This window comes from Acipenser ruthenus, chromosome 18 (assembly GCF_902713425.1).
Source record: "Acipenser ruthenus chromosome 18, fAciRut3.2 maternal haplotype, whole genome shotgun sequence".
Classification (NCBI taxonomy): Eukaryota; Metazoa; Chordata; class Actinopteri; order Acipenseriformes; family Acipenseridae; genus Acipenser; species Acipenser ruthenus.
Window position 1 is genome coordinate 4,519,731 of NC_081206.1, and position 21,044 is coordinate 4,540,774.

At 41.5% G+C, this 21,044-nt stretch overlaps 1 protein-coding gene across 6 annotated transcripts in view; it reads left to right on the forward strand.

The window, feature by feature from the left end:
* Positions 1 to 21,044, forward strand: part of LOC117420498 (nuclear receptor coactivator 3-like) — a 45,355-nt gene that overhangs the window by 13,215 nt on the left and 11,096 nt on the right. For 3 of the 6 annotated variants that reach the window (XM_034033950.3, XM_034033962.3, XM_034033967.3), the window contains exons 2-11: positions 10,945 to 11,003; positions 15,723 to 15,827; positions 15,980 to 16,140; positions 17,805 to 17,902; positions 18,205 to 18,379; positions 19,121 to 19,297; positions 19,520 to 19,603; positions 19,815 to 19,955; positions 20,113 to 20,260; positions 20,473 to 20,906. In XM_034033950.3, the coding sequence (XP_033889841.3) occupies positions 15,742 to 15,827; positions 15,980 to 16,140; positions 17,805 to 17,902; positions 18,205 to 18,379; positions 19,121 to 19,297; positions 19,520 to 19,603; positions 19,815 to 19,955; positions 20,113 to 20,260; positions 20,473 to 20,906 (1,504 nt within the window). In that variant the 5' untranslated portion in view covers positions 10,945 to 11,003; positions 15,723 to 15,741. Of the gene's footprint in view, positions 1 to 8,115; positions 8,230 to 10,944; positions 11,004 to 12,310; positions 12,507 to 15,722; positions 15,828 to 15,979; positions 16,141 to 17,804; positions 17,903 to 18,204; positions 18,380 to 19,120; positions 19,298 to 19,519; positions 19,604 to 19,814; positions 19,956 to 20,112; positions 20,261 to 20,472; positions 20,907 to 21,044 lie in introns of those variants that run through there. The other 3 variants (XM_058990915.1, XM_058990914.1, XM_034033974.3) reach the window with 3 other exon arrangements.

Below are 21,044 nucleotides of genomic sequence, written 5' to 3' on the forward strand. Positions count from 1 at the left end.
ATTTACCATTTACCATAGTCTTGCAACGTATCGCAAGTCATGAAACATTTAAACATGACTTGCCTCATACTGTACTTTACATTTCGAACATGAATTACTGTAAGACTCTCATTCCTTTTTGATAATAATCAGTACGCGACGGGAGTTGAATGCTGTTTTTGATATGGTTAGGAAAAAAAAAAATCAAAATGGTTTGACTTATTCTGCAAGGTTTTAGCTGTTTGTCTGTGTTTTTGTGTGTGAATTTGAATTTATTTAACTGGAGTTGTGTAGCAGCAGGGCTCTCTCTGTGTGGGATGAAAGTAAAAGACAGAAAAAAATTACAATTGTTAATGGTGACTTCCAAACTGAACAAAGGAAGCCATGAAAGACTATCCAAACGCGGATTTGAATCTAGTGTTCATCAAGGAGGTACCTCCAGATGACAATGACATCAGCGGCCTCTTGCCCTGCAATCGGCTCCATATGGCCCTTAATATATGGATTTCACATCGCTTTTCTTCGCAATGTATTTTTCTTCCTAAATCCAATTACTTTACCCTTGGAGACAGACCATTCGATCAAGTCTCTGAGCCCCTGCCAGTGGAAGCTGAGATGGATACTGTAGAAATCATCATTAAGAACCTTGCGTTGAACCTGTACAGTGTGTTAGATTTCTGCTTTCATACACGGTGTACTGCAGCAATACTATGTCTTGGATAAACATACTGTAGCATCTTGGGGGTAGGATGAGAGGGGATAATGAAATCAAACATGCTGCGGGTTTACTGTTGTGTGTGTGTGTGTGTGTGTGTGTGTGTGTGTGTCTAATGAGAGAGCTGGAAAGACAAATGCTTGATTTTAAATTGACAGCAAGCTGTTGCAGATGTCCATGAAGAAAAAAAAAAAAAAAAAAAAAAAAATCTGCTTGGCTATCGAGTTTTAGCACTCGCAGTTCAATACATAACCTATGGGTGTGTGTGTGTAGTTTTTTTTTTGAGAGAGAGATGGGAATTTTCAATGTATTGCATTGCAGAGTGGTGTGCATACTGTATGTCAACAATTGGTCTCCAGGGTACTGTACTGTACTCCCAGAGAGATGTGTATATACACAGCGACAAACTGGAATACAGGCCAAATAATAATATACACAATATTTTTGTTCAGTAAATGTCAAACAATAGCCTTGACAAGTACTGTAATTCTGCCCCTGTATCAGGGATTTTGATGTACAGTAACATAATTTACTAATTTTAATTCTTGCCTTGGTCAAAAGTGGTTTGATCAGCTTTTGTAGCCACAGTTGTCTCAAACTAACTGCCAGTCAACACACTGTGGTGTGACGTTTAGAGAATGCAAATGTATTTTACTGTACAATTCCAGTAAAAACAAAAATGAAAGCAGTTGTTGGAATAGTGGAACAGAAATTCAGTTTGCACAGAGCACAGTAGTAGCACATCTGCCTGTAACAGAGACATGTTGACAACCTTTGTTTGTTCCAGTTTTCTTTGCGCTGACCCCCCCCCCCCCCCCCCCCCCTGCTCCTCCCCACCGGTGCTTCTGAGAAGACAGTCTTGCAGTATTACATATCAGATGTGCGCATAAAGTTGTACAAGATGTAATCAGTTTTATTCGTGTTGCGTCTTAGTGAGTTTAAGCAGAGCAAGCTCTGAATAATGCCAAAGAACACAAAGTTTCTTTTTAATGCAAGCCCTGAGAATGTCACTGTAACCCCTAGATTCTCTATCTCCGCATTTCAAAGTTAATGGGGGGGGAAAAGAAAATGTTCTTTTCATTTTCATTTTAATTCCTGAAAGACACAGCCTTCTTGACATTCTTTGTCTATAAATCCCAGGGCTTAAGAAGAGAGAATTGTATTATTAATCTATACTGGGGGACACACATTGAAACGGATTGTAAAACTGACTTTGAGGTAAGTTGCCCAGAACTTTGTGTCACATTAAAATAATGACGTTTTTATCCTTTTTTTCTTTTCTGGGAACTCGTGAGTACGCAGTGTTTGTTATGATGCAGGAGGCCTGCTTAAAGATTACAAAATATGGGCAAAAATGACCAAGTATAATATATAGACTACTGTCTGTGTGCATGTGTACACAACTGGGTCATTAGGTATGATTTCATACAAGTTTTCTTTCTTAAAATTATTCAAATTCCACACAACTAGGGAAATCGAATCGCTGGGACTTTCCACCAGCAGTCCGAATACCAAGACTTGAATTTTGAACTGAAACGATTATTAATTGAATTGAATTGGTTTACCTTTTTTGAGCAGTGTAGAAGTAACTCGGCAGCAGGGAAGGTGCTTCCTCCTGTACAGTATGTGTTTGATCACTTGGCAACAGCGAGTCCCAGAAAACAACCTTGTCAATAACAAACCCAGACAGGGTGGGCAGGCTGATTGATTGACCTTATTACGGTAATTAGAACCTACAGTAGATCCCACACGGGCCTCTTTTTACAGTTCAATAAAATTGCTATCTTGGCTGCAGTTTCATTCACATCCTATAATTTAGATTATAAATAGTTGCAGCAAATGTTTCAAAACTGTAATTTTCAACAGAGAGGTATCATTTTCCATGTTTCGATTTTATTTTGAGAATCGTTAACCAAAGCCCTAAATTATAGCTCTGTTTTTTTGTTTTTTTTTAAAGAAATACAGCCTGGTCTGCAACAGCTCTGTACACTTATTTGCACGGCCGATGAAACTCTCTGTGGATGTGTGGCTTCTCATATCTTGAAGCATCCTGTTTTAAGAGGCACTTAAGACCTGGGATGTTTGCTTTGATTGATAATGCCAAACACTGAGATCACCTTTACAGGACTAGAAGCAAAAGGCATGCAAAAAAACCTTTCCTGAAACATGCCCGGGTTTGGAACAAGGTTGATTTTATGTTTGCACTCCCAGACTCATCTGTAAACTGTGCAGTAGTGGTTCGAATCGTACACGTTGCTTATCCAAATGATGTTTGTGTAACGGGGCCTGTTTTTGTTTTTGGTATTGTGTTTTCATTGTCTGTCGAGTGTCACGTTGAGGGAGGGTATCTGCGTGTGTTTATTTCACTAATGTACAGCACATGATGTGTGCCGCAGTAGACCTCAAAGACCCTACAGAGGAATAGCTTGGCAATGCTACTGTGTACAGTGCTTGTTACTGTACGGGTGAGGGTGCAAAAGCTGACCCGGGAATCGGAACAGTAGACCAACGCTCTTAATAGCACCGGTATCACCACACCATGCTTTAACCTGCAATACGGTGTGTGTGTGTGTGTGTGTGTGTGTGTGTGTGTGTGTGTGTGTCTCATCGAAGTGATCCAAGTGCTAGAAGAAATTGCTAAAAAAAAAAAAACAGTACATCCATGCTGTATATGCAGAAGACTCTTGCAGCAGTGTGCATTCCAGATCGCTTGATATCTGACTTATTGATGTGTTCCACTACACAAACATTTATTTATTTATGACTAGGCTACAGTAGCTTTATGACTTGGCTATGTTTGCAGCTTCTCTGTCCAGACCAATTTGATGTGATCCGTTTTTAAGTATTATTTATTTATTTATTTATTTATTTATTTATTTATTTATTTTAAATATACATAAAATCTGAACTTCAGTGACAAATCTAATGTTCTCAAAGTGTGAACTAATGAGAGCTGAAATGAGGTGCTGTAGACACACTTGTGGTGGAATGCGCAGATACGCTGCTCCTGTCTTCTACTGAAACAACAGTACTGTAAACTCCACATTAGCCATCCGAAAAGTATTTCCCCACAGGCCGTTACAAACTTTAAAGGTTTTAAAGGGCCAAAGAATGCATCATGCGCATGTAATAAAATCTAAGGCAATAAAAATATAAGTGCATTACTACTGTAGATGCGAGTTCAATTTGGCATCCTTGAAATACTGTGACAGATGATTTTAAAGACCCGTTTGCCTTTTAAATGCTGTGTTCTGATCTGTTTTGGAGGGAATCGGATCACTGCACTTGAAGCCTAAACGGACTGATTATTTTTTTTTACTTCTGCACAGTTCAGAGGCTTGGCAGATGTTCACGACAGCCAACACTTACTGTGGATAAAGGGAGCTTTTAGAAAATTTTACAGTGCAAATTTTTATTTCTTTTTTTTTTTCTTTTCCAAATAGTCGTCCGTACACACATGCTTGCCAAATGTCAGCAAGCACCGGTACTATTGCAGTGCCGCCTTGCTGTTTGTCTCAAGCAAGAGACAATGGAGCAGCATGCAGAATAATGTGAGTGTGTGCTATGCATATGAAATTCATGCTGTACACTGTATTTGAATTGTGTTTTGAGTGATCTATGCCTAGATCCAGTTTAGCATTTACTGTATTAAAGCCCCCCTTTTTTCTCAAACATAATTCAGTTGTCCAGTGTGTCCTGAACAGTCGCTTGTCTGCACACCATGTGCATTTAAACGGTCAAGTATGCAGTGCAATCCACAACAAGGAGTTCCACGTCGTGTGCTGTACTGACCTGAAGCATGGACTGTGCATACGCATGTGTTATTACTGGCCATTGCTGGAGCAGTTGCTGAACGACTATTCTCTGTGCTGGAATGTTGTCTTCAAACAGGGAAATTTTCGGAATACCGTCTCAGTGTGCTTTGCCATTGTAAGTGACACTGTAAAAGTCACAATCGCATGCTCGCTGTTTTCACGTGACATAGGATTAACCACGTGTCACTATAATTAAAGCCAATTTTAAATGTTTTTAAATACTACTGTAATTCAGAAATGAGTGTTGGATGTTTTTAGGGAACTTTCTGTATTGTACTTAGCTGTGATCCCACGTACTGTACAGCAGTAACACCAGTGTGATAAGTGTGTGGACTTGCAGGGACAAGCCCCCATAGTGTGGTTACACAGTAACTCTTTCAAGAAGTCTGTCGACTCGTTTACCACTTCAAATCATCTTCCAGAAGTATTTCTTTCTAATCTGCGAGCTCTACTGTTATTTTTTTTAGCAAAACGTCAGAAGTGCTGTAATTTTTATAATGAATATGTGTTTTTGCCATAGTTGTTTTATCAACCTCCAATATAGTTAAATCCATTACCAGAATTGCTCACTTTACAGGTCACACTTGAATGGACTGGGCAAAGGTTTTAATGGTTTGAAGCTTGACTGAACAGGTGTGTAGGTATTGCAAGACTCCCGCTGCATAGCAGACTTCATCCATTCCAGGATTTACTGGAGCTTAACCTCTTCACCTCCTCCTACTGTGTACTGAGGAGTCACTATCCTGCTTTTCTGGTCGCATGTTGTTCACTGAAATCTTAGAGCTTTGTAAGATGGCAACGCTTTGTAACTATTGACAAACGCAAGATAATTTTTTAATGCGTCGCAGTAATATTAATATTAAGAGATTAGATTGCATTTGTTTTGGAGAGTTCCTAAGACCTCACCCTTCCCTGCAAATTGAAATTATTGGCTCCCTATGCTTTAGAACAATTTCTCTTTTGAATTTTGTCCGTATCTTTAATAATTCTGTAACATAAATCTGCACAATTCTGCTCTAAAAAAAAAAAAAAAAAAGCTACTCCTTGTGGTCAAGATCCCCCCCCCCTCTGTCTCTGTCTCTGTCTCTGTCTCTGTCTCTGTCTCTGTCTCTGTCTCTGTCTCTGTCTCTGTCTCTCTCTGTCTCTGTGTCATTTTGTCCTTTTTCTAACAAAGTATTCTAATCCTTTTGAAAACAGGAAGTCATTTACAGCACATTCTCCTTTTCTTTTAAACTTGAAACTCCAGAGCGCTGCCTTACTTTTTTGTAGTTTGTAATTAAAATGAGTGGGCCTCATGCATTTGGCTCCGTTTGGGAGCACACATGTGATGCCAAGTGTCTTTCTGGCACAGAGTTTTAGCCCTAATTCCAAAAGAAGTCGTTTGATGGTAAGATCCAGGCAGAAACAGTAATTTTTTTTTTTAAAGGAATACTGTACTTTTCTAGACAATGATCTATTTGATACATTTTTTTTATAACATGTATTACATAGAAGCACTTGACTTGATTTGTTTTTTTTGGAAATCAATTGGCAGAATGTTCTTGTTATCACCAGCATGTTTATTTAGCAGACACCTTTATCCAAGGCGACTTACAGAGACTAGGGTGTGTGAACAATGCATCAGCTACAGAGTCACATACAAATATGTCTCACCTGAAAGACGGAGCACAAGGAGGTTAAGTGACTTGCTCAGGGTCACACAATGAGTCAGTGGCTGAGGTGGGATTTGAACCAGGGACCTTAGAACAGAAAAATCAGTAACGCACGCTGTCCTGGGTCTAGCGCACGAGTGCTCCCAGTCCCACACCTACAGATCTCTGCTTTAATGAACCTCAGCTTGCCACCCCAATCTGTTACAGTTTCACTGAAACACAGGAGTATGTTGTTCTATTGTCATGTCCTTCTACAATGAGACAGTATTCAGATTTGAATTACCCCTGGAAGTGTGTGATCTTGTGTGTGTGAACACAGTATAGGAAACGCACTACAGTATACAACACCAACTGGATACTGTGTAATAGCTGGCCTAACCTGAGTCTTCTGCATGTCCATACTTTTGTTCCACTAAAAAACATTTACATAAAACTCAAATAGCTAAAAATAACACTGAAATACAATTAATAAAAACCCGAAAAAACAGAAGTCCTAAATATACAGTACTGTAGCCTAGTATATCTTTAATTGATCAATTCTACAGAATGCATTGTTTTCTGCTGAAATGAACAGTTTTTTATTAGTCACAGTGGTAAGGTTTGTTAAATAGAAGACCAGGTGCCAAGTTGTGGCTTGGCATATATTTGCATTTTCTCTAAACCTTCTAACTGCTGTTGTTGTTTGAGGCCTTAAGTAAGAAAAGTCACTGAAAGTTCAGACAATTAAGCTTTATATTAATGTACGTATGGATGGAATGGAAAAAGTTAACAGGCTGACTGATACCATACCATTTCCTGTTGTGTTTGGAGGTGGGGGTAGAATATTTTAGAAACCATTCTGTATTGTTAGTTTTACTATTGTTAGTTTTGTTATTCATTTAGTTTAACTGCATTCATTATCCTTTTTATTGTATGTTTTTTGCATACAGCACATACTGTACCATATATTTCTGCAGTGACAACATGAAAGCAATATCTTTTTTTTTTTTTAGTTAGTTGAAATGTATTTTAGCCAGTCCTCCAGACTAATTTCTAAATTGGGCAAATTTTAGTTCTAATGCTAGTCCGTAATATGGGAGGTTTAATCGCCCAAGGTTTGGAATGTATTTCATGAGCCAAAGTTCAAGCTGCAATGCAGTACTGGCTTAAAAGGGATTCTCTGCAAAAATGTCCCAAACTATCCCAAAGTGAGCTGAGTTTATTGGAGTTGCACATTTTAACAGTAGGGGACTGCCAGACTTACTGATGGCAAACAGGGATAGCAAAATGATGGCTGGTCTCTATTAAGTGTTCCTCCATTCGCTCATCTAGAAATGGCATTATGGGTAAAAGGAAGCTTTGCAGGGATGCACCTGATTGGATGCCATTGTGTATGCAATGTCGCTGACTCTAATCCATAGGAATAACTGTTCCCAGGCCATGGCAGTAAACACATGCTCAGATCATTTATTGTCTGCAATCGGTGATGTCTTTCAGACAAAATTAGCAAACTAGAAACTGACCACCACACTTTAATTTTACAGCTGTCTGTTTTTATATTTTCTTAAATTTCTTATTGAAGGTAAATACAGAAATGTACAGTAATACGATGATGGGAGAGTTTTTCTAATCCTACACCTGCACTAAATACCTGGAGAGCCTTGCATGACAATACAGGGTACAGCTTCAACAGTTCAAAGTCTTGCAAGGACCTCAGCTGATTCATTCTGTTTCTGTAAATGTGAGAAAGGGGAGGGGAGAGCGACATTATGCAAATGAGAGAGATCAGTGTTGCCGTGAGCAGGTTTCCAGGAAGAGGCAGCACTCTGGCTGCTTACTGGGTAGAGACCATGTGAACAAAGTGACACGGGACGGCTAGTTTTGCTTGAAACGCTTCCTGTGTTTTTTTCCTTGGGAACAGTTTTGTTTTTAAGTGGGAGACGGTGTGGATGGGCGGGCCGGGGTGCTACTGTATTTTCAGGAGCTACCAATACCAACAACAACCAATTGGTGTAGGCTGGTCCAACAGGAAAGGATTTGGCAGGCAGCCCTTCAAACAAACAGAGTCTTCAGTGTTTTCAGTTTGTAGGTAAGGATACTGTATTTACTCGGTGTCTTACTGAGTTTAACTTTTAACCCATTGTCTGGAAACACTGGTAAACAGTCAACTATTATCATGTTATAGCACCTTGTGTATAAGGATGGTATTGTCAAGCTTACTTGTATATTTAAATTCTATACAGTATATACATATGTGCTTATCCAGCAGTGCATAGTGTACTTTACATATACTGGATCACATGTTTATTACTTCCTACAGCTTACCCAATTGTAGTGAAATTTGGTTATTGAGTCCTGGAATATGTAGGGTAGTGGCAGTTCTCCACTGCTGTTCCAGGTTCCCATAAGGTTTCTGTTTAGGGCAAGCTGCCCGAAGAGGACGAATGTTGTACTCGTCTTGGCTCTTGCTAGGTTGCAGCTTCATGCATAAAACATTATGACTCCCTCTTGTGGACTCTGTCTCCAAAAGAGACTGGTATTTCAACAAGTTATGTCACAAATTACGATATTAACTTTTTACTGTGGATGTTTTATACTGTACGTTGTTAAAGTGATCTCACACACACACACACAGTCATTTAACATTCAAGCCTGAAACAAGAGAAACGAAACTAAAAAGGAGCCGATACAGTAGTGCTTTTGCGAGTAGATTTTGTGACAGATCTTAATTTAATAATGCAATAAAAAATAAACACAGGATGGATATTTTTGCTACTGTATATCCTGGCATCATAACACTGCAGCAGCATTGCGGTTCATTGAGTTCAGGCCAGCTCTGTTACAATCTGTCCAGGGAGGTGTGTGCTGTTCTGTGCTGGGGGCTGGCACTGTACAGGGAGGTGTGTGCCTGTGTGTGTGTGCTGGGGGCTGGAGGCTGGTACTGTACAGGGAGGTGTGTGCCTCTGTGTGCTGTTCTGTGCTGGGGGCTGGTACTGTACAGGGAGGTGTGTGCCTGTGTGTGTGCTGGGGGCTGGATGCTGGTACTGTACAGGGAGGTGTGTGCTGTTCTGTGCTGGGGGCTGGTACTGTACAGGGAGGTTGTGCCTGTGTGTATGCTGTGCTGGGCGCTGGGCGCTGGGCGCTGGGGGCTGGTACTGTACAGGGAGGTGTGTGCCTGTGTGTGCTGTGCTGGGCGCTGGGGGCTGGTACTGTACAGGGAGGTGTGTGCCTGTTTGTGTGCTTTGCTGGGGCTGGTACTGTACAGGGAGGTTGTGCCTGTGTGTATGCTGTGCTGGGCGCTGGGGGCTGGTACTGTACAGGGAGGTGTGTGCTGTGCTGGGCGCTGGGGGCTGGTACTGTACAGGGAGGTGTGTGCCTGTGTGTGCTGGGCTGGGGGCTGGTACTGTACAAGGAGGTGTGTGCCTGTGTGCCTGTGTGCTGTGCTGGAGGCTGGTACTGAACGGGGAGCTGTGTGCTCTGCTGGGGGCTGGTACTGTACAGTGAGGTGTGTGTGTGTGTGTGTGTGTGTGTGTGTGTGTGTGTGTGTGTGTGTGTGTGTGTGTGCTGGGCTGGAGGCTGGTACTGTACAGGGAGGTGTGTGCCATGCTGGAGGCTGGTACTGTACAGGGAGGTGTGTGCCTGTGTGCTGTGCTGGAGGCTGGTACTGTACAGGGAGGTGTTTGCCTGTGTGCTGTGTTGGAGGCTGGTACTGTACAGGGAGGTGTGTGCCTGTGTGTGCTGTGCTAGGGGCTGATACTGTACATGGAGGTGTGTGCCTGTGTGTGCTGGGCTGGAGGCTGGTACTGTACAGGGAGGTGTGTGCCTGTGTGTGCTGAGCTGGGGGCTGGGGGCTGGTACTGTACAGTGTGGGTTCCAAGAAGAGTCACAGTCAATCAATACCCATCAACTGAGCCAATTCACACTGCCATAGTTAATCTGTCTGGAAGAAGAAAACAACAACTCTGCAGTACTGAAATACAGACCTTGTATTGTTAAGGCAGTGGGAATATAGTGGAGGCCCCCATACATATTTTATATTTGTGTAATTTAAAGTTGGAGGGCCATTTACTGTAATTATGATAACCTGGTTCAAACATTATTTTGCACAAGTACGTTCTGCACACAGTATGTCACTCTTGCATTACTTCCATGTACAGTGTAGAACTGTAGGTAATCTGCTTTTTTCATAATAGTGATCCAGCAGCCCAGATTTAATTAACAGCATTGGTGGGTGAAATGGATATATTGGTCACACTTGTTGATAATGAAAGAAAGCACTTTCAACCAGCTGCTCTGGGTAAGAAGGCTAATTGTTATTGGTGTGTTTTTGTCAATAGAGATTATGAAAGTAGCTGGCTACTGTCTTCCAGCGCTCGCTCCCTCCCTCTGCCATTAGCTGGTTAGTGAAGTGAGTCTATTTAAAGCAGTGACTCACACACATGGCCCACATACTGACAGGGCCACAGCACTTACTTGTATGTACGAATAAAAGAAAGCCCTCAGACTGTGTCTCTTTGCTCACAGAACAAGCATGTTGCTATAAGCGTGTTCCTGCAATGTGGGACTGCTGTTGCAACATGGCGCTTGTTTGACCCTGTTCGTTGTCTAAATGTTGTGCTTGTCACTAGACCTGCTGTGAAGAGGTTCTCTGCATGTTCTTGGCAACGCCCAGTCCACTTAACTGTTTAAAAACACGTTATGTTGCATAATTGCATACCTGTTTTGTGTCTGCTCCAAGTGCTGACAGTGATTTTTTTTTTCTTTATTAATCCTCTTTTGGGTGTTTTTCTCGCTCTCTTTCCAGAATGTAATGCTGAATGAGGATTCTGAAGTCTGATCACATCGTTCCATGCTGGTAAGAAGGTAAGTCGTGGTGGGCCACTTTCTCTTGTGATTTTTCAAAAACCTTTTATGTGTATTAGAGATGCCATTTTTTGTTCTCTTCTAAAACAAGACTCCCTTCGCAAACATACAGTGGTGTCAAGCGTGCACACGATTCACTTTAGTCAGCATTCAAGCAGTGTAGAAGGTAGTTTTATTTTCAGTGTGTCAGTCAGGCCTAGGTCGTGCTTCCTTGTGAATTGGAAGTCATCTAGTTGACTGCATTGCAATGTTCTTTTTAGACTTGCAGAATGTAATGCAGGGCTACCTGGCTCAACCAGTTCACTGTGGCTTGCACAATGATTATGTATGAGGTAAAATACTGGGGGGGGGGGGGGAGAGGAACGTCTGAACATAAAGTAAGTGATTGTAAATCACTCGAGCTTCTCTGGATCCTTACTGCCTGTCCGTGAAAGAAAGAAAATTAAAATAAAGGTAGATTACTGTAGATGTCTCCTCCTTCCGAGCCAGTGCTGACTTGGAAATGGGGCCAGGCCAGTGTGTGTGTGTGTGTCTGTGTGTGTCTATGTGTGCGCACGCGCGCCTGCCTGTCTGCCTGCGAGTCTCCAGCGAATCTCTGCTGGAGCGCACACACATTGTCACATGACAGGAATGCACCAGAGCAGGACAGAGCACCAGACAGTGAAAATCAGAGTCTGCTGCTCACTGTAGTTGGCTGCTGTGCTAAATTGGCAGGGCAGCACTTTTCAGCTATAATGAGAGATTTTTTTTTTTTTTTTAATAACTAGCACCAGCCCTGTAAATGCCATTTTAAAGATGGGTGCTACTATATTCTCTGCTTTTTTCATGCTTCTAATCCTTTTATAATATTGGACTGTCTGAGTTTTCCCTTTTAATATGTTTACTTGGCAACCAGGATATTCTTTTATTCTTTTAAAATGTTTGACTTTTTTAATGTTAGTTGAACAAAAATACTTTTTAATATCAATCATTTTCATTATTTAAATTGATGCTGATTTGGTAGAATTGTGACGAGTACATTTTTAACTTCATATATGGTATCATTTGTTTGCTGAGAGCACCATTTGCAGACTGGGACTTATCTAGTGTGTATTTCATCCTGCACCTTCAGAACTTTGTCAATAGCCATTGCAACCAGTAGTCTGTAGAGTAGAAAGAAAACACTGTATGTCTTTCTATATTACTATATCTAGCAATTCATTCATACATTTGTAAAAAAAATAAATAAAATACTTTCTAAAACCTGCCTCTTGCACTGTGAGGTTCTTGGACTTTTTTTTTTTTTTTTTTGGTTTTACCTCAAACAGGAAGCTTAATGTACCATAGGCTACCAGCTTATTACATTTGGCAGTTAATCCGTGACACACGGCTGCTGGTCATCCTGTCTGAGAAGTGTGGAAGTAAAGCTTAGAACAGAAGCATCATTGGTAACCCAAAGAACCACAAAACCACATCGGTGGCCCATTTCCTGGGAGAATGAAATTGCTGTAAACAGGCACCTGCGTGGGTTCAGTATAATTTCTCATCCTTTAGAAACTGCTTTTTAAAATGACGTACGTATTTGGCTAGAGATTCACCAGATGGTACAGTATCTGTTCGACTTGCAGACAAGTTGCTTAGCAATACAGCAATACAGATCAAAAAGTGTGTTGCTGTAACACTCATTATTATTATTATTATTATTAATAATAATAATAACAATAATAATAATAATAATAATAATAATAATAATAATCATAATAATCATAATAATCATAATAATCATAATAATAATAATAATAATCATAATCTTAAAATCAAATACACATGTAAAAGGTAGGCTTCATTTATATTTAATTATATATATATATAATTCTAATTTACACATTAAGCACTGTTGTGTCAGAATTGATAATCGTGTAGATGAATGTTGCAATGGTAGAAACCTTAGTATTATTATTATTGAAATAAAGCAGGAAATGTCTTATTTATAAAAGGCTTTTTTATTTTGTTACTATTTGATCAGAAACGATCCATTTTTTCAGAAGTTACTGTATTCCTTCGAATTTAAGAAGCACTTTTTGTACCATTTGTTGTCTCTTTTTGCTGAGTACACAAGCAGCAACGGGAGTTACTGCCCAATCTCGAGTCATCCAAGGCATACAGGCAGCCATTTCAAAGTCATTAGCTTCCTGAGGAATTCAAGGAGAAGCTTTTACAATCCCAGTGTTTCTAACAAACAGTACCAACTTGGACAGATTGGAAATGCTGATCAGACCCCTGTATTTTTCGACCTGCCAAGCAATACCGCAGTTCACAAACTGGGAGAAAAACAGGTGTGAGTGGTGTGTGTACGACAGAGACGCCATCTTAAGTACTGTAGTACGCAGCACAGTAAACAAGCTCTGTGGTTAATCTACAACAACACTGTTTCGTGTCAGTTTTGTACGATACTACAGCGTAATTGAGGTTGTATCTTTGTAAATGCATATTTATTTGATGATTTATTTATTCTTCAAATTGAGGGTGGTACATTTTGGGCTGCGTCTTAAATTCAAAAGAATACGGCATCTCCCAAGAAATCTAATGACGTCTGCTTTTCTGTTTCATTGGCACTCACCTGCATGTCTGTACAATCTCCTCTCGCTCTTGGTGTTAACAGGAGGATTGTTTACAGGAGAAGTCTTCTGAGACTAAAGACAACCATGCAAGCTGTCACTCAAGAGATTCATATGCACCATTCTTCTCTGATGCTGTCCCTTTTGTCCTTGAAGTTTTTATTTACGCGGTACGCAGGTATATGCGGAAAGCTACAGAGATATTTCCACTACATCACTGGCGGGATTTAAGCATTTCAGTGCTGAGCCACTACCATAGCCAGTGGTCTCCGTTCTTCTGTTCCTAGTGCTTGTTTTTTTTTTTATAATTATGTTTAAAGGAAAGTGGAGCATGACATGAAGTAAGTTAAACAATTCCATTGATGTAATGCCAAAATCTGTCTTTTTAAAGCCAGGCTTCAGTGTGCTGGTGCTCTGATCGCCTGTACAGAACCTGCATCTCCGTGCTCTGGGTGTAAAACTGTGTGTGGTGCCTGGATGCGTACAACTGGAGAATCGGTTTAAAAAAACAGTGGCAGTACTTGGAAAGATGTGGAACTTGTTTATTGACTTTCATCTGGAAACAGTAGTCCTCAGTAAATAATATTAGGGATCTGTGCAAACATTGTTACTTCCCCTTTAAGGTGATGATGTTTACATTTAATTATGCCAGGATTTTATTGTAAATGGCTGCATAATGTTATCAAAATGAAAATCTTTTAAATGTGTTCTTGTTACTGGTACAGCTGCCTCATCACTTCCACACATTTAGCCATAACCTTCCGGGTTGGGTTGTCCTGTTGCCTAAATCCCCCGAACCCCCCCCCCCCCCCCCACTACCCCCAATACCCCCTGAAATGCTGTCTGATTTCATAGAAAGTTAAATTGGGTGTCAGGCCTGACACAGCTGTTTTTAAACAGTCACTGTAGCTTTTTGATGCTTCAATTCTTCCCTTCCCTAGTGAACATCGGTCCACCAGGCATACATTTTGTCGCTGTCGATTATCACATGGGAACAATATTTAAATTGTCCAACATTCTAACGATGCAGTTACACAGTGTGTGTGAAACTACCAGCTTGTAAAGGCTGCATTGAATGAATAAGATTCTTAGGAAAGACTAAGATGGAGAAGGGAATCTCTGAAGTTTAAAAGGAGATGGCTTTTTTTTCTTGTCTACCAAGTCAAGAGAAGACATTTAAATAAATAATTAAATGTTCTTCAAACCCCACCAAAATATCAGTTTCTGCTTCTAGCTCTTTTAAAGCAGTCTGACTCCAAGCGTGCTTGGAGGAGTGATCTGCTCTTGTCTAATCAGGTTTGTCATGGAACGTGGTTTAGTGTTCGGGTCCTAATAATCCACGCCTGTCATTGCTCAAAAGCAGACGCTGTGTTGGGGGGTGGGGTGGTTAATGTGTTGGAGGTTGGTGATAATTTTGAATGACTGATCTTGGCTGCCAGTGACTGGCGTTGCTGCCAACATGCCATCAGGCTTTGTTGAGAAATACCAGCTGTCTTGTTGGCCTGCGCAGGTACTGCACGGCTTCAACAGTAGCAGCAAATAAGACTTTTGTATCTGTTGGTAAGAATCCAAACAAAACTTCATGTTGGTGCTCATTTGCACAGCTTTCCCGAGCCTGTTGCATCTGCTGACTGACAGCACGACCTGGAGTAAAGAGACCAATGCTTTCACTAGCGTGGCTGCACTGAACCCCTGGGTTAGCACTGTGTTGTCAGTCCGGTCTGTCACTTCTTCTAATTCACAAGCTCTAATGCAGCACACCATTTGGTTTATATAACCATGTTTTGTAAAATACATGATCTCTGGGCACTGAAGAAAGATGAACAGGTGTACAGTAAGATGCTGTCTCTAATGGTTATGCCATTCAGTGGACGCATTACCCTGGACTGGAACCGCACGTGTTGTCTTTCTGCTGTGTGCTGCACTGTATACTGTCAGCCATGAGATCTGTGTTTGTGTACATTCTGGTGTGTTTACATACTGGACACTGCATGCCTCCATTGATCTAAATTGATTCATTCATGCTGTACCGTATATGATATTTTTTTTTTCAAGAAAGATGATTGATGAAAGTATTTCTTAATGTTTTCATTGTATTTTCATTTTTTGCGTTCCCTTTCAGTTGCTGATATGTGTGCAAGATGAGCGGATTGGGAGAAAACTCCTTGGAACCCCTGAGTTCGGACCGAAAGCGCAAGCTCTCGTCTTGTGACACTGCAGGCTTGAGGTGGGTAATCCCGTTTGGGGGGGGGGGGTGGGCTGCATTTTTTGTTGAAATAGAAGTTTGCTTCGTTCAGTTCGGATTGCGCAGTGAGGTTTTTGTTGCGGCTCTTACTTTTTGCCACGTTATAAAGTAATTCACGGCGCGTTGTGTTTCAGCTGTGATAAACGACGCCGGGAGCAGGAGAGCAAGTACATCGAGGAGCTAGCAGAGCTGATTTCAGCCAACCTGAGCGACATCGATAACTTCAACGTCAAGCCTGACAAGTGTGCCATTCTGAAAGAAACTGTTCGACAGATCCGCCAGATCAAAGAACAAGGTAAGTTCTGTTCTACAGCTGTTCTATTCATTCTCTCTGCTTTGCTTTGACCGGTCGGAACTCTTTGTTAACCAGCATTGTCACACATCTGTCTGTTTGTTCTAATGTCGTACAGTAGCAAGTTTAGTAATATGCGTTCTGTTGACACAAACACTGGAGACAATTTTGTTGAAATGCTTGCACGTAATCGTTTGTCTAATTGACTGATGCAAAGTCTGAATACTTCTAAAGCGCTGTATGAATATTTACTGTATGTCACTGCTAAATAAGATGGCTGATGATTGTAGATGATAACCAAAGGCATGGACACTGTTGATGCAAATGAAACGCAGCATGCCAAAAATCGTAACAATTCCAAACAGCAGAGGGGTTTCGAGACATTTCTTTCAATACAGCTTACGCTATACAACGCTTTGCTATCGAGGTAGAGAATGAAGAAATTAAAGGTTTGCTTCTGGATATTGACTATTTTGTTTATTTTGTTCTGTCCTGTTTTCTGATCATATAAGATATTCAAACTGGGGCATCACAGTAATTAAGTTTTATAACTTTTAGTAAATTATTTTTAACAGGGCAGCTGCATGTTTTGCTTGTGTAATTCCTTTCGGTTAGTATGCCCAGATAATACCAGTACTGTACCTCAGCCTTGAGTCCTGTTAAACCTCAGGGTTTGTTCAACATGACCAATACATCTAATGAAGGAATAAACACAAATTAATAACAAAAAAAGGAACATTGTTTACTCAGTTTTTTCTTTTATCTGTTTTAAAGTTTTGGCTCTAGACCCATGAAAGTTTGCTCAGGAAGCATTTGTAACACTTATGTTTAATTCTTAGAATCACGGCCTTGGTTGGAAGGGGAAGAGTATATGGCAAATTTAGACACTGTGGAGAAAGGTTGCCATAGAAACGGAAAGTGAATAATGAAGTTGCACATGCGATCCTGTGTCTGTGTTATCATGCTGTCAGCTCTGTGTCTCTGAATTCATTTAAAGGGCGAGCTATACCTGCGCTGCTCTTCAGCTTTGATGCCCTGTTTTCTTTCTGTCGTTTTTTGTCTTGTGTAGTTAAGCAATGCACTGTCTGGTATAGGTCCAGTTGATTGTCGCACCGTCCGCCGGGGGTTGTTGAGTGAAAGAATATTGAATTTGGTTTAATGTGTTTTATTAAACACCTATTGAAAATGAAGTCCTGTTTTGCCACTAGGACCAGATTGTAATAGCAGGACTGGTTTGGCAGGTGTTTTAAAACCTCTGTGCTTGACCTTCTCGCACTATACCTTGAAGCTCATATTCTTTAAAAATCAAAGTTTTGCTTTTAAAACTTTGTTCATTTATTTCACGTACAGGGAGTTACAGAAAGTCAAAAACCCTAACAGAAAAATAGTTCCCCAATGTTCAAAATGTAATGGTAAGCTGTTCACACCGGCATATGCCTAAACGGTCAGTCCAGTCTCTGCCGAGGAAGCATGTGGGTCCAGTCTACTGAAACACAATGTTGGGTGAATGTCGAAATAAAGCATGGGATTGTTTTGGTAATTTCGGTGTTGAAGGTGATCTTTTGTGTAAACCCAACCTTCAGTTGTGCACTTTGATTCAGATTGAATTGTGGGTGAGTGATTCTGTACCCATAACTGTGCGCCTGTGTGTTTTGTTAATTTTGCAGGGAAAGCCTCATCCAACGATGATGTTCAGAAAGCTGACGTGTCCTCCACTGGTCAGGGGGTCATTGACAAGGACTCGCTGGGTCCGCTTCTGCTGCAGGTGAGTCTGCATGTCTTAAGCAAATCTGACTGCAAAACTGGGCTAGGTTCTCATGCTTGTGCTGGACCTGCTCCAAATGGAGAGCACAGCTCTGTATTTCTCTCTTTTTTAAAGCACACTGTTGCTTGCATTCTGTGTGTGATTTCTGAAGAACATTGCCACCTTGTGGCACTTTCTCAGTCTGCTTTTCGTCTTTATTGGAGAACGTGTTGTATTTTAGTAATTGGTTACTAGTAGTGAAGCTTGAGTCCAATGTGCAGAAGTGAGCTCTAATGTACAGTATGTCTGTTAATCCTGTGCAGGCATTGGACGGCTTCTTGTTCGTAGTGAACCGGGACGGCAGCATCGTCTTTGTGTCCGACAACGTGACTCAGTACCTGCAGTACAAGCAGGAGGAGCTCATCAACACCAGCGTCTACAACATCCTGCACGAGGAGGACCGCGAGGAGTTCCATAAGAACCTGCCCAAGACAGCGGGTAAGGAGGCTGCTGTTGGTAACCTCGGCCCTTTCCCAGCTGGGGGCTTTGATGGTGGCGGAGCTCAACTGGTCACAGAACTGGGATAGCACCAGCAATGGCAATGGGAGCATCCCTCTAAGGAAGGGCTCTCAATCCTGGTCCTGGAAGACTGGTGTCCCTCCTGGTTTGTGTTCCAGTTGTACCCTAAATTAATTCATTGGACCAATTAAGCTTCTAATAAGCATTTAATTAGTTCAAGTAAGTAATTTTAGGGTACAGTTGGAACATAAACCAGGAGGGACACTGCCCCTCCAGGACCAGGGTTGGAGACCCCTGCTGTAAATGGATCAGTGTCACCCAGTCCCTTTTTTTTCTTTTTTTTTTTTTTTTAAATACAGAATGTCTTCAGAGATTGACAGGTGTGGTGCATCTACAGGTGAAATGGGGGATTTTAACACAGTGAGCCACATGGCCCCTTCCACCTGCAAGCTATGACTGTACTCGTGGTAGAGTAAGGAATGTTCAGTTTTAGAATGTTCAGTTTTCACGTACAGATACCTGTATGATACGAGTTCTAATGGTCTCGCTGCCTCTGAAGTGATGGGTTATTAAATTGCAGCAAAAAATTAACACCTTGTGAAAACTGCTGGGTGGTGCGCAGCCACAAAAAGACAAGGGTTGTGCACTGGAGTGATTTTTGCTGAGTGTTTTCAGCAAGTTAAATTTGTGACCTCCTGTTTTACATTTTTGTCTGTGCAGTGAATGGTGTTTCCTGGGGAAATGAGGCTCCCAGGCAGAAGAGTCACACGTTTAACTGTCGAATGCTGGTGAAGTATGGCCATAACCCCTCAGAGGATGGCTCTGGGAGCCCACGATATGAAACCATGCAGTGCTTTGCTCTCTCACAGCCAAAGGCCATGATGGAGGAAGGAGAAGGTACAGCATGACCATATATAGATTATGTATAATGAGGGGATCTATCTAAGAGCACAGCAGATTATCTAACCTGTCATATCGAAAATGTATGTATTTAAAGGGTCTGCTTTTTATGTGGTAACAATTATTTTGAATGCATTTTTTGTGAATTAAACAAGGCAGGATTGTGTTATATTTGAGCACATAATGATCCATGATGCTCTTTCTTTTTGGTTTTTTCAGACCTGCAGTCTTGTATGATCTGTGTGGCAAGGCGTATTACTGTGGAGAGAACCGAAAACTTCGTTACGCGCCATGACCTGACAGGTAAGAAGCAGCTTACTAGTTCCTTCTGTTAATTCCCCATTGATAGCTTGTGCCTTTGTAATTCAATGTCTATAGCAGACTGAAAATACCCTTCAAAGTTTAACTGTGTATAGGGCTATTTAAGTGTTGGGGAACCAAAACCTGAGACCCAGTTCCTCCGTGAAAGGTGAAGTCTGTATAGATATAGAGACTTTTTACTTTTCTTTTATAGGGAAGCTGATTCAAATAGACACCAACTCCCTCCGTGCCTCCATGAGACCTGGCTGGGAAGACCTGCTGCGACGGTGCATCCAGATGTTCATGCACCACAGTGAGGGGCAACCATGGTCACACAAACGCCACTACCAAGAAGGTAAATCCTCAACATTTGGCTTGGCCATTTTTAGTTCCCCCCCCCCCCCCCCCGGATGAACGTTGTGATTCTGTCTGAAAATTGCATATTTTATTGGTAACTCAGCAACGAATAAATGCAATTTATAATTATTTATTTTTTTTAACCTTTCCTTCAGCCTTCATGCAGGGCCATGCCGAGACCCCGCTGTACCGGTTCTCTTTGTCCGACGGAACTCCGGTAACGGCCCAAACCAAAAGTAAACTTTACCGGAACCACATGACCAATGAGCCCCAGTGTTTCATATCCAACCACCTGCTGCAAAGGTATAAATCCTACTTTAACTTGACCTTTCACCTGCTGTGTCCCATTTTTTTTATTCAGTTCAGTCAATTTCAAAAGGTTTGGATGGAACAGTTACCTGTTAACTTTAACCAATTTTTTCCAGCTTTGCATAGGGACATATAGCCACTTGATTTCTAATTTGTCATGTCCTTTGAGACTTTGGCGGTGACCTGTTCTTCTGTTGCTCTTTCAGAGATCAGAATGGATACAGAGCGAACCAGGCCCCTATGATGCAGGGCATGAGGGCCCAGTCGATGGGGAATCCCAACCCTGTCTCAATGAACATCCCCCAAGGTCCAGGGATGGGCATGGGGGTCAACCGGGGCTACGAGCCCAACCCCATGGGACAGATGGTGAACTCCAGGTATGGTGGCAGCGGTGGGATGATGCAGATGAACCAGATGAGCCATGCAGGCCCAGGGATGATGCAACAGCAGCACCAGCAACAGCAGCAGCTGCACCAACACCAACAGCAGCAATCTCCTTACCATGGTGGAGGTTATGGTCTCGGGATGAGCAGTCCATCTCATGGGAGCCCCGGTATGAATATATCCCAGCAAAACCTAATGGTCTCTCCCAGAAACCGTGGGAGTCCCAAAGTGGGGGCCAGCCAGTTTTCTCCAGGAGGTATGATAGTGTAGTGTGTGTATTTGTCCCCTCCCCACTCCTGCTACTCGGCATGCACTTGATTATTAACTGCATGATGCAAAGAGCACAAGTATACTTTCTAATAATATAAAGGAGCTTGTAAAACTATTTATTTAT